Source organism: Trachinotus anak, unplaced genomic scaffold (assembly GCF_046630095.1).
Source record: "Trachinotus anak isolate AG129_WGS33_773 ecotype Australia unplaced genomic scaffold, CSIRO_AGI_Tana_v1 ptg000011l, whole genome shotgun sequence".
In the NCBI taxonomy this organism is placed as follows: domain Eukaryota; kingdom Metazoa; phylum Chordata; class Actinopteri; order Carangiformes; family Carangidae; genus Trachinotus; species Trachinotus anak.
The window spans coordinates 11,328,810-11,343,133 of NW_027273862.1; the positions used below are offsets into that span (position 1 = coordinate 11,328,810).

A 14,324-nucleotide genomic window follows, 5' to 3' on the forward strand; every position below is an offset into this window, starting at 1 on the left:
CACTAACTTTTGTTATACAAAGTTTAAGTGTTATCTGACGTTACTTCTCATCCATGTTCACGACTGAAAGTAAGGTCAATATTGCACTGGGATTATGAAGTGAATATTGGTTTGAAATAAGAGCACTCTGACAACTACTGTATATTAGCTGCAACTATACAGTTGGAATTACTAAATAATTGTTAATTATCAGTATAATTATGGTAGTATTAAAGCAACCCTATTGTAAATACTGATGGTGAATCTGAGCCTTCAAGCACAAATAGTGTGTTTTTCAAAGTTATCAGCCTCAACAACACTGTACATGCATTACAGTGGAGTGTATGTTGTTTAACTTAACTATTAACTATGTGTGATAGAATTGAAAAGATAAAATGCTCACTGCACTGTATAGAGTATCATTTGGATGGATGGATCCATTTATTGAACAGCAATTACCTATAATGGAATAACCTGAAATGAAATCATTCCCAATCAGTTTAATGGTAGGAAATTTGAAATTACTACTTCAAAAGTGACTGAAGAATTATCTGTACAAAATTAAACAATGTATACATTTTGTAAAAATATATATATTTATATAATTTTGTAGACACAGTTCAGGCCGAAGCATGATATGATGATTTGCATCACTGACCGCTTATCTCCTAAAATACCATTCACTACACACTCCTTCACGCAACAGACCACATTCATAACACTGCTATCATTACTGGTAACTGCTTTTCACTGGCCAGTGATTGGTGCTGCTTTGCAAGTTGAAAATATGATCATGTCACTGCTACTGTTTGTAGTAGACACTCTGCTGATGCAAGCTCCTTGACATTTGATAATGCTTTCTGATTGAACTTGCTTTTGAATGGAGGCATTAAGTAAAATTAATTATAATGCAGATTATTTCTGACTGAACCATTTTTATGTAGCTATAGTAAAAAAGGAACAACCATTTAGCATTTGCCTCTGGTCAAATATTGGTCTAATCATAGTCATCTCTTCATCAAATACGTGAGATTGTGTGTTTGTTTGAGTTCCTGTAAACCAACCTGCTTTGTACTGAGGAGGTGGTGTAACCGGTGAGCTTGGTAAACCTTGGCTGTCTGCTCTTTTATCATCTCCAGACAGTTTCTCTCTCTCCTCTGGAGTTCCTCAAGTTCGTCCAACTCCCTCCTGCAGGGAAAACAAATATTTTTGCAATTCAAATTCCAACATATGTTTATTCTATATTTTTCACTAAAACTAATGGTATGTTGTACAGATATAATGTATGTTTGCAGACTGATGATTATTGATGACATATTGCCCCTAATTTTTATTCAACTCTACATCATTAACAACCATATAACTAATGTTTTAATGATACATTTTTCAGATCAAACAAACCTGTCACATTGCATATTCTCTGGAGATTCAGCTGACCTTATATCTTAAAACTATATAGATGAAAGATTTGTACACAATGTAAACTTGCTAGTGTGCACAGCCTTTAGTCACAAATTTGATTTCCCATTGGATGGATAAATAAATTCCAAATGATAAGAGACACTGGGACAGACCTAGAGACAGAGGAGCAGCGTGAGAAAAACAAGAGAATGAGACTGCATGGAGGGAAAAAAGCAAAGTGAGAGCACGAGAGGCTGTAAGTGGGAGGATGATGGATATATTTCATCACCGCAGCCAGGACAGGTCTGTCTGCAACATCTGTTAAGTGAAGCTGGCTAAATGGGATGCATTAAAAGCCCATACACAGCAATTTCATTCCACAGTCACACAGCCTTATTGTTACAAGGGGGTAATAACTTAAAAAGGGAATTGGAAACAATTACTAAAACACACATGCCATGGTAATACACACACAAGGCGAAGAGTAGAACCAATCTAATTCCACAAGAGCAATACCAATAAGAGTTTAGTCATAGCTCATCAACAGCCCTTTGTCTTTTCCTATCCCTCCTTTTTTTTGTCTTTCTACTGTTTCTTTCTCTACCCAACTTCTGTTTTCAATTACAAACCTCCAAAGAGAAATCAGGATATTCATAGTGTGTCTGTAATGTGAGGTTAACACATTCTGCGCCTACTGACATTTAAAAAGAAATCACAACACTGCTCTCGTTGGCTTTGCATTCTCATTCCTTCCTCAGCACCAGATTAAATTACAAAATAAATGAAATATGCAGAGCACTGTTTGTGTATGTGTGTGTGTGTGTGTGTGTGTGGGGGGGGGGGGGGGGGGGGGGGACAGCAGATCTAAATTAGTCTCTGTGTGTTTATGTAATATTAAGCACAGTAATTTAAGAATGTGTATGGATGCAGGGTGCATTTCTGTGTGTGTCTGTGTGCGTGTGTGTGTGTGTGTGTGTGTGTGTGTGTGTGTGTGTGTGTGTGTGTGTGTGTGTGTGTGTGTGTGTGGTCTGTGTGTGCCTGTGTGTTTGTAAATATAGAGGTTCCTTGGCCTCTATTTGTCCACCTGGCTAACTTATTAATGTAAAATATAAAGTTTTGGTTTATTGTGGGACATTTACCAATTGGTGCACATGTGTGTTTACAATATGTGTGTATTTCTGTTGGTTCATGCATTAATACTGGCTTCAAAAAAGACTGGCAATGCTTTCAGGGGTCAGGACCAGTTTTCGTACATTTGTGTGTATCTGAGCTGCCAGTGTTTAAGTGTGATTATATCGGTGTGTATGCATTTGTATCAATGTTGGTGTTTTGTGTTCACACACTTTTGCTTGTATGTGTGTCTGTGTCCATATGTGTGTGTGTGTCAGGGTGAATGGGTGACCTTTGCTTCCCTGCCCCCATCCCCAGTGTTATTAATTGCTGTGTAGTGGACAAAAGCCAAACAGATTTGTAACGGCTGAAGGCACCTCGATCTGTGTCGACCCAACCAGCCGCCACAACATACAACCCTCATTAGCCCTGTTCGGCACGCGGCACGTGCCCTCTGTGTTTGTGGGTGTGTGTGTGTGTGTGTGTGTATGTGTGTTTGACAGAAAGAAAGAAAGAAAGAAAGAAAGAAAGAAAGAAAGAAAGAAAGAAAGAAAGAAAGAAAGAAAGAAAGATAGAAAGAAAGCTTCAATTACCATCAATTATATACTGAGAACACAGACATTGTTCTGTCTCACTATATTGCTATCAAATATGATAATCGTGGTTTGGAATGGTTGGAAAGCAAAATGTAAATGTGAGTTTATGTATACAATCATTGGAAACAACAATTCCATAAAACTTATCTGCTGTTTAAGGTCATTACTGAATCTCAGCGATGCATCAGTGCTATTTTGCTCCTTATTGCTTTTTTGAAAAACTGACAAAGACATCAAATAAACATTCACAAACTTGTTACCATCATGGTTTTCTCTTTTTTGATATTTTTTTGTTGGGAACTCCACAGCCCAGTGCAGCCTGATGTCACCTTAAATATGAATAACTGACAATAGTAACAGCTTACCAGACACTCAAATACAATTTTGGCTTTTCAAAATTTAAGCTGTTATATTGAAGTGAACAAGATCTTTAGGCCTGAGAGGCATGAATTTATATGACACACACACACACACACACAAACATATACATATATATATATATATATATATATATACATACATACATACATACACACACACATTATCATGTTTCAATATATTATTGCATATACTCCATTGTACTACATACTCACTTATGATTGATTATTGTGCTAAGAATACCATATAACGCAGCATAGCAGCATAAGCACTCTGACTACAGATTACTTTTTATGGTTTCTGAACTGTTGGACAAGCTAATCAAGCATATCTGAACTACTTTCAGATAACTGAAATCCTAACTGCCCTTTTTCACCCTGGACTGTTAACTTATTTAAATGGTTAATATAGCACAGCTAGAGTTCTCACTTCTTCCTCAATTATTTACTCCCTGGTTCACAATGGGGCATCAAGAGCTGATGGGATATCAGAGAGTGAGGCATTGTGGGACAGCAGGCCACACCTGCGGTCATCTAGGCCAGCACCAGAGCAGCTAATTGGCCAGGTTTAAATATTTAATGGAGACTTGACCTGATTGGCTGTTTAATTGCTCCAATTAAATGATTCAATAGCTGGCAAGGAGGGGGTAGCCAGCTAGTCAATTTAAACAGTGACCAGCTCAATGTATTGAGCTTTCAACACCCTCATAACACACCGTTTCCATTTAAGTGACTGACTGATTGATTAACCAGTTCACTAAAGTCGTAAAACTGGTGCCAAGAAAACATGTGGAAGCAACAATGATTCCAGTGTTGAAATTATCCAATATCAATATTTCTAATAGTGTAAAAACGAAAAACACTTTCAGTTTCATACATTTTCAATACTTTTCTCCAGTGTTTCACTCTCAAAAGTAATTTCTTAAAGAGGCATGGAGAGCATAGAACCCAGATTATTCTTCATCACACACACACACACCAGAAACACACACAGACACACAGACACACACACACACACACACACACACACACACACACACACACACATGCATAAACTGAATATACAAATCCAATCAGACTGAAGGAGTGAACTTGTCTCCACCCAAACTGGATCAGAAAAAAAGAGCAGTTAAAGAAAGACTGACACACAGAGGCGGAGAGTGATTGTGGGGCAGGCGTGCAGGCAGGCCTGCACTCTCTCCACCATAGCAGCTCTCCTTTCATGAATGTCCTTGAGAGGGACACAAGAGAGGGAGAAATGAAGAAGGCTGGAGTAAAGAGAGAAAGGAAAAAAGTAGAAAGAGAAAGAGAGACACTACAGCATAAGAAGAGAAGAATTAAAAAAAACAAAAAAACAAAAAACTCTAGTGCTGCTCAGCCTAGCAACGCAGAGTTTGTAAATTCTCCCAGAGCTTCCTTTTTTTCTGTTCTCTTTAGGATAAGTTAAAAGATTTTGCCGTGTTGTTGCAACATCACAGGGAGAATTATTTATCTGATTATGGCAGTAATAATTACCCAGCTGTTTATTGCAGATAGAGGAATAATTCATGTAGTCAACAGGCCGTGTTGGTGGCGGCAGAGATGACACCAGCACATTTAGTAAATATGCAAAGCGGGCTTGCTCCGCTTTCCTAATTGCCCCCATCTTCCCACTGCATGCCCTTATTAAAGCCCAGGAACTTTAAGTGTCTCCCTGACAAAGTGATAAATTGTTGGGGTATCAAGGAAAACTGTGGCAGAGTGGGGACCGCGCTGGGGTCCTGACTTCATTAGGCTATGCAGAAGGAGAAGAAGGATGGATGAGGATGAACACTGAGGCACAGTGAACTGGTGGTGGAGAGAGAGGGAGAGAAAGATATAGAGCACAATAGATTGAGAAAGAGAAGAAGAAAGAGACAGAAGAGAGGCACAGATTGAAGGAGAGAGGAGTGAGGGCAGGGGTTCGAAGAGGGTAGTATAGGTAGCATGTATGTGCTGGATGCTGTACCAAATGAAATGACACAGATGGTTTTGTGTTGGGGAGATCTGTCACAAGAGAGAAAGAGAGACTGAAACACAGAGTCAGAGAGGTTCGGTAGTCTATGTATTTCTCCTATATCATTACCATGCACAGCCGATCAGCCTGTGCTAAATGGGGACCATTAGTCCAACTTTGAATAATTTATACATCGGGTTGGACAGACAGACTTACAGAGGGAGGGAGCATGCTGGTGGATTAAAAAGTAGACCTTTGCAAGGTGAGTGATCAGGCAGCGTGTGATCGGAGGGCTCCGTGGCTAACACAGAAAGGATATTTTAAATAAATGCCGGCAAGGCGTTAATTGATCGTGACCCCAGTAGCACTAAATAAACATGTGATTAACTGAAGAAGTGAAATGACCTCAACATCCGAAACCACTGTGGAGGAGGGACTTTGTGTGTATGTGTGTGTGTGTGTGTGTGTGTGTGTGTGTGTGGAGAGGGGGTGCCTCAAGGGACTGGGAATGTCAGACAATTTATAGTCAAACAATACAACCAAATCAGTAAAATGACATCACATTCACTTCCATGTTTGTCTAATCTAGTCTAAATTCATAACTGTTGTCAATATGGACAGGGGGGTAGTATAGCAATATTCTATAACTTATTGTTTGTCTAGGAAAGGTCCAAATAAAAATGCAAATATCAAATGGTATTGTTATTGGTTGCAGTGTGTAAGCTGATTCGCCCAAGGCATATAATATAGTGTTTATTTTAAATGGTTATCATGTTACAAGTTTGCAAAAGTTGTGTTACTTTTGGTCTAATTATACATAAATTATTTTCACTATGAGTTCTGGAAATGCTCATTCTATGTACTTTATAGTCAGGTTTGCTGAAGAAATAATGAGCACAATTATGCCAGTTACGTCTTTTATCATTGGTGTAATACTCAAATCTGAATATTTGCCAAAGTTGTGCGTGTTTGTCTGGTATAAAACTGAAGCGACAACACTTCTTTAATGGACTTCAACAGCCTAGTCCCCCCTACCTCTAAAAGGGGGAAGGAGCGTGGAATGCTGGTGGGGAAGTGAGGGGGGAAGTCAGTGATCCAAGGAGCACTTTAACAAATTTACATTTAATTTTAGCTGAGGCCTAAAGATATTTTCTGGTAAAATATATTAGCAACATTAAAAATGTGACTATTAGCTAAACGTGATGTTTTTTTTTTTTTTTGTCAAAAATAAAAGATGGCGTATCTCTAGCAGTAAGCCCTGGAGCACAGGATGTTTTATTAATGCATGAGCTGCGGTTCAAATCAGAGGCTAATTTTTAATTTCTTCACATCGTTCACTTCCCTCACTCTTAGCCTCAAGCATTTTAGAGGACTCTCTCTCTCTCTCTCTTCTTTGCACTCCATCTCTTTGTCTCTCAGTCTCTTTCATTCCTTCACTCTTCCTTTCCGCTTCTCCTGTCCCTTTTCTCTTCCTCTAAGGTAACAACTACACAAGTACAGATCTTACCAACACCTCCCTCTCTCTCTCTCTCACTCACTCACTCACTCACTCACTCACTCACTCACTCACTCACTCACTCACATACACACACTTTTTAAGGTTATGGGTAAACAAGTACACCTTTTAACCAATTAGCTTCACACAAATCAGACCAATTCATCTGGACTGACATGTACTAGCTGACTCCATTACTGTTCATTATGTAGACCATGGGCAAAAATGTATTTTAACAAAGCACATAAAGGGTAAATGAAAGAGAGTGAGACAGAGTGAGTGAGTACAGAAGAGAGAAGTGGAAAAAACAGGAAAAGTAGTGAAGTATCGTGGTCAACAATTTCCTTTCCTTTCAATCTACAGACAAACAATAAGTTATAGAATATTGCTATACTGCCACGGGGGGACAGTATAGCAATATTCTATAACTTATTGTTTGGAGCAAAGGAGGAGCAGCATTCATTCAGTTGCATTGATGTCAAACTGTCTGCTCTCTCATATTCAAAATCATGTTTTGCTATTTTACCTGACAAGTTCATTTTTTCTTGAAAGTTCTTCCAGATAGCTCTTGCGTGCATAGAAGTTATGGATATACTTCCTCAAAAAGAATCCTCTCCATCTCCGCTGGATCTGCGAGGGATAAAAGCACGACAGAAGTTTCCTTCAGAAGGTGGTAGTGTGGTAATTTTGATGCTTAATTATTTACAAATATGAAAGAAATCAATTATTTCAGTGACTAACACTAAACACTAACTTTTTAAAATTGAAAAACCAATTTAATCAGTCATGGGGATGTTACTGTTTTTTCAGTTCTTAATTTTTTCTGTTTTTTGTTTGCTTGTTTATTTGTTTTTTTTTTGTTTTTTTCCCTCCAACATAGACAAATAAAACAATACCAGCATAGAACTTAGTCACAGAGACAAAGACGTTGTTTTATTTCAGTTTGTTTTCTGTCATATTAAATACCGTCTTACCAATGCTTCTTCTCATTACTTCAACTTGTGACGGACCCATGAAAAACAGTACATATTAACATATGTATATGGGAGAAAAATGTTAAACCTTGTATAAAGATGCATGCAGTTTTTCACCCTGGACTGATGGAGGGACAGTCCAAGGTGGAACAGACAGCTGTCACAGCTTCATACGTTTAACTGTATCAGTCCACATTGATTGTGGTGGCTGCTAGCAGGTAGCTCACACCCCCACATACACCACTAGACCATTTTAAAGCAAGGGGGCGGATGTCCTTCAGACTAATTAGGAGATTAAAACAATGGCAGGTAAAAGAATAATCACACTATGAGAAGAGAGAAGAGGAGAGAAGAGAAGGAGTGGTGGATGGGGAAAAACAACAAAGAGCAAAATGAGAATTAGCATTGATCTGCCAGTCAATAGATAATTTTAAATAAAGTAATTGCCGCCTCCCAAGTTCTTGCTGACCTTTGTTGACTAGTGAAATCAATGCTGTTGAATCTAATACAAATCCAGGGTGCGGCATGTAAACACTGGTTTCTATTACGGCCCTAATACATTATCCTCTGTTAGCTACCACGCCGTGATAAAGACAACAGGAGGGGAGAGAAAAAAAGAATAGAATCCAAATTGATTCAAAGAAAATGTCACAAGGGGATTCTGAGATGATTGTTTCTCCCTTTGTGTCTCTCTTTCTCTCAATTTACACATTGAATATTTCTTTAGCAAAGGATGGTCTGTGAGTACAGATGTCCTTCATTTATTTTTGCACAGGGTCTCTATCTCTCCCACTCTCTCAATTTCATTTTCATTCACATGAACAAATACTATTGCTTTGGTTTGTCCAAAAGGCCAATTATTCAGGAGAGATTCTGAGAGCCTGAGATTGCAGAGGATTGCTCACAATCCTGCCAATATTTTGCAAGATATCCTAACATCTAAGAAATCCTAACATACTCTGTCATTAAGTCTTTAAACAGGTGGCATCATAAAAAAGATTGGTCTAGGTTCAGTTATTAGATATATTTTCACTATTCCCTTTTATTATTTTTTGTAACTATTCTGACGTTTTAAGTTACATTTAATTGATCGGCCCAGATCATTTTTCTCTCTCTATTTGTCCCATGGTGTCACTTTAGGAGCAGTGGGCAGTGCATAGTGCAGCACCAAGGGACCAGCACCACTTCTAAGGCCAAAGCCTTGGTCAAGGGCAGTGGCAAAAGTTTTCCTAATATCCTCATATATGTCTTTTGTGGTGGGAGAAAACTGGAGCACCCAAAGAAAACCCAGATAAGCACAAAGAGTAAAATACACATTCTGCATAGAAAAGCATCATTTAGCCCTTGTGGGGTTCAAACCCTGTTCCATTGCAAAGCACTTAGCCACTTTGCTTCCCTTTTCACATACATTTCATTTTCCATTAAAATTCCTATTGCTTCCTATAGCAACCCATGGTTATTTTATATGGCTAATAAAGGCCTCTAACTTCAGAAGCTTCCACTTTGCTTGACATGGTGATATCACCCCTAAACTTTCACCCCATGACCTAATACAACTGAGTCAAACACTACTCCTGGATCCATGTCTCTCCTGTAATGTGACATTTATTGAAACAACAGGGTGGTCAGCTTTATTTGTTTGGGTTTCTATAAAGTGTAAAACTTAAAGCCCTCAGTTTCCAAGCTTTTCCACCAATATGAAAATAATGTAACCAACTCCGGCCAACAGGACAGTGACACACACTCTTCAATAAATACTAGTGGATTTTTTTGTTGGACTATAAAACCTTTTAATGGTTTAGACAGGATGAAACTGTTAGCCAAAAGAGTAGGCTATATGGAATTGTAAAAATATAAGGTTTCTGTGCAATATCCTTGCATAAAAATGCCAAAGCATCAGTCACAGCCACAGTGCTATGATTTATGAGTTGCACAGTAGTAGTTGCTGAGGAGAATAAAGGGAGCATTTGATGGGCATGAATAAAATAAAATAAATGTTGCTAAGACTAATATAAAAAAACAGGTATTGATATAGGATAGCATTCACGAGCAGGCATCTTACCAAGCTCTATGAATGAACACAATAAGGATTCAAGTTATATATGAAATGTGGACAATGGTGTTATACTTAGACTAACTAATTCTAATTGGCTTAAATTATGTTGCAAATTAAATTGTGCAAGGACAACACAATGCCACATGTTAAAAAGTAAGAAAAATATACTGCATGTAAGATTAAAGAAGTTGTTATGATAAAATGGTGTGATGAAGTGCTTATAGGCTGCTTATTCATGGGCCTCCCATTCACAGCACACACAGAGAAACAGAGGTTCCCCCACCACGACACTCCATTTGCTAAAATAAGACACTGTGGTGATATTTACCCTGACCGCCATCTCCTCATAGAAATTCATCTTCATGATAAAATATGCCGCCTGTGAACACAAAGGAAAAGATGGCGTTACACCTTGTCTCCCAGCCCTCTGATCTGTCCACAGCAGGCGTCAAAGATAAAGAGCTCTTTATACATAATACATTGCACAGAGGCAGCACAGATAGGGCCACTGTAGAGGGGAGGGAGGAGGGAAAGGGGCAGGAGAGAGGGAAAGCAAGAGAGACAAGAGAAACGAGAAAAAGTCAGAGGAATGGAGAGAAAACGGGGGAGAGAAAGGAGGAGAGAGAGAGAGAGAGAGAGAGAGAAAAAGAGAGAGTGGTCAGCGGGACTTTGTATCAAGGGGAGAACGGTACTCTCTTAATACACCGACGCAGACAAGGGCCAAGAAAATCTATGGTAGTCAAGCAGTGAGCTAATGGAGATGTATGACGGCCAAACGCTCTCCTCTGGATTTCATAATCAATGACAGTGCTGCCAGAAGAGACTAACAAAAGGCCAGAGAATATTCAGCAGCGCACTCAACAAGCCACCGCACACCAAACGTGCCGGCCGACCACTGGGGGCACATTTCAGGAGCAAACTGGAGAGTCGGCCATAAAAGGGATTCATATCTCAACATGTCTTTATTAATAACGACAGGGAAGAGAGGGAAGAGTGGAAGGGGAAGGAAGACAAAGACTTGAAAGGGGGCTGTAAATTCAGCTTGATGTTTTGAGATGAGGCTTTGTGCACGTCACATTACACATGATAAGGTTCGCAAGAGTGAGAGAGAAAAAGACAGACAGAGGGAAAGAGGAGGGGAGGATCTTTCGGAGCTAATTCAAAATAGTACACTGTGGCAATTTTGAGTGATTCAAATTAGTGCTCGTCTGTTTCCAAATGAGACCAAACAGCCTCTTTTTAGCCCATATGTGTGTTGTGACACATCCTTCATCGTTTATTTCAACACCCCTCACCCCCCAACCCATACAACCCCCCTTTCCATTTCTTGAACGCCTCCCAAACGGCGGCTGGCAGTTATGCTTTAACAAACAGTCAATTTACAGGCATGATAAATAGCTTGTTGTGATACGTTTACAAAACTCAATCCAGGGGAAAATTATACGTGAGAGTGCTGGGTATTGGATCCGGTATCAACAATCTGTTCAATTAAGAAGCAGTTGGAGGCAATATGCTGAAAATGGGGCCTTGTTTTACTAAAGCACACACATACACAACCACACACACACACACACCACACACACTTCTACTCTTTCCTTCCCTCTCTTCCTTTTCCACACTCTTTCTATATGCATCCCAGGAGTTGCGATATAGATGGAATTCCTTATCATATTGCATCATATTTCCTAAGTGCTAATTTCCCAATGTGTAATGAGTGAATTATATTTCTTAAGGTCAGACGCATGGACTTAGGAATATAGCAATTGAATTCTAATGCATGCTATCATAACATAATCAATATATCTATAGCCTTTCCAGGCGCTTGCTTACCTTCACCATTTGTCTGAAACGTGCCCTTGCTGTGAAGCCCCGCCATATCTTCTGTATAATGATTGCCTTCTTGTGCAGATGGCTGTAATAAAGTCATGTTGGGAAGACGATGGATGGATATTTTTCAGTATTAGAAATGAAGGCAAACACTGAAGAAAGTTATTTAGATACAGATGGAAGTAAATGAAATTGTGTTACTTTATTTGAGCATTTGTTTGCTTATTCTGAGAAACTGAGTACAAAAAACCATGAACCTAAAAAGCAAGAAAATTAAAATTTCCTAGAAACAACCAGAGAGCTGGAAATAAAATTAAAAAATCACCATATAACCCTAACATAGCTACTGCTGTAATAAAATGAGATCTCTTTTCGGTGGAAAACAATAAAGAAAAGAGGCATTCTCTGCATACAAATTATAGTTTGTAAAGGACTTCAATTAAAAAGGTCAGGGAAACATTATGCTTACAAACACATGCTCTCACAAAGACACACACACACACAGAACATTTCTGGTCCTCCAGGCTTTTCGATCATGTCCAATGAGCCTTTCACCCCCTTTAAGTCAGCAGCACACATTTGTATTCATCTTCAAACATACTCTAAATGCAAGTCCACTGCGATTCTCTGCCTCCAATGAGGCCATCAATTTCCAAAAGGCCATTTATATGCCCAGAAAATCAATGCTTATAGTGGGTATAGCACAACCCCAGAGTTGCACTTAGGCAGCTAAAATTGTTGCTAATTATCCACTTAACGCATTGATCAATTAACTAAAGTAATCTGAATTAACCTACTGTCTGGAAGTTTGTCTGCTGACCCTGCAGAATGGTGCTGGGGTCACAGCACAGGAACAGGCACAGAGTAGAGACATTCATTTCTCTGGGTGTGAAAGGGGCACAGAGTGCAAGCGACATTTATTCCTCCAGGCCATTTGCAAAGCTCTAGAAGTGGGATAATTATGGGAGTGAGCTAGTATCAGGGTTTCCCTTGAAATTAACACTTTGAGTCCTGTCTGAATGTTTTTCAACCCCCAAAGGAAAAAGCAAACCTCAAATTAGTATATAAAATATTAAGACTTGTATTCTGTTTTGCCTGTGGCACACAAAGGAGTACCAAAAGTCTCATTATACGAACACACACCCACCGCACACACACGTTATACCTGAGGTAAGCCCGCACCTTACAGGCTCTGAACCAGCTCTGAATCCGGATGGCGGCTTGGTTTTCCCGCTGTCTGTTCTCCTCAGCTTGGCTAAAGCACACAAGACGGATAAAAAAGAAAACAGTGTGCAATAGCTACATCAGCTCATTGTGTTGTAGCATATGAAACGTTCAATATGTTAAACAAATACCACTAATATCGGTACGTGCAAAGCCCACCTTGGATGTAAGCCCCATGTGATATTTGCTCTGCAGGTGCTATAAAGTTTTATTGTTTAACGACCATATTATTTACCTTAAGGCACCACTACCGATGCATACAAGTTACAATATGAAGATGAAGCCCTTGTAACGAGCAAGGCAGCACAACAGATAAAAGCAATGGCAGCTATTTAATGTTTACTACAAACATATCATACTAGTTAGCAGGTTACCGAACGGGGGCATAAAGTACAGCTAGCATGTATCGTAATGGCTTGGCTTTGACTGCCAAACTGCTTAACAACAGACACAATGGTCTTTAATAACTGAAAAAAAACGTACTCATGCATAGGACACATACCTGTTTCTGAGGAAGTATTCCTTTTGAAACTCTTCAGCTTCACTTTTTATTTTCAGTTGCTCCGCCATGTCTGCTCGGCGTGAGTTTACTTGTTGTCTTGGCAACGCAGCTGTTTCCCAGGGTCCGAGAGATGCGTTCAAGGGTCATGTCGTAAATAAGAGCTTTCTTCAGAACACAATTTTTAATGCTTACTTCGTCTGAAAAACATCTACCTTATGTTGACACATCTAATCTGTGAGGTTAGATCCTTGGACACTTGCACCTATTTTTTCCCTTCAGACTTTACTTTTTGGGTCCTATGTTTCTCAATAGATTTCTAAAGAAAAAAAGAGAAAGACAAAATCAAAACAAAACAAACAAACAAACAAACAAGCAAACAAACAAACAAAAAAACAATCCCAAAGAACGATATTGGCAATCATAAAATCATAAAGCTAGAATAGCATTCTATGTTCTTTGGTAATACTTACATAAAACAAAATGTAATAGTTTACGTCTAGATTTTAATTTACTTTAATGCATTTAAAAGTCTTGATATACTTAAGCATCGAGCCAGCGCATATTATCCTACTAAAGGCCTTAGTTCACCAAAAGAAAGTCTTATGGCGTCTTAATAGGTTCAGATCGACATATACATACTGATGCAAAAATACAGTGTAAATAGTATAGCCTAAGGATTGGAGAGAAAAAAAAGAAGAAAAAAAAAAGACACTTTAAAAATGCCTGCTCTCTGGATGCAGATTGTAGATCTGTGTATTGATCAGCCAGCTGCCTTACTTCTTCCGTCCGTTCCTTCATCTATTTTCCC

At 39.0% G+C, this 14,324-nt stretch overlaps 1 protein-coding gene across 5 annotated transcripts in view; it reads right to left on the minus strand.

Moving 5' to 3' along the window:
* The window catches only part of spata17 (spermatogenesis associated 17), a 39,799-nt gene extending 26,064 nt beyond the window's left edge, over positions 1–13,735 (minus strand). Inside the window, exons 1-7 of one of the 5 annotated variants that reach the window (XM_071490079.1) lie at positions 13,517–13,536; positions 12,956–13,045; positions 12,588–12,672; positions 11,794–11,875; positions 10,292–10,342; positions 7,460–7,563; positions 1,044–1,167 (exon numbers count right to left, since the gene is read on the minus strand). In XM_071490079.1, coding sequence (XP_071346180.1) covers positions 1,044–1,167; positions 7,460–7,563; positions 10,292–10,342; positions 11,794–11,875; positions 12,588–12,664 — 438 coding nt within the window. In that variant the 5' untranslated portion in view covers positions 12,665–12,672; positions 12,956–13,045; positions 13,517–13,536. Of the gene's footprint in view, positions 1–1,043; positions 1,168–7,459; positions 7,564–10,291; positions 10,343–11,793; positions 11,876–12,587; positions 12,735–12,955; positions 13,046–13,516 lie in introns of those variants that run through there. The other 4 variants (XM_071490077.1, XM_071490080.1, XM_071490081.1 and 1 more) reach the window with 4 other exon arrangements.
* Positions 13,736–14,324: the final 589 nt, after the last annotated feature.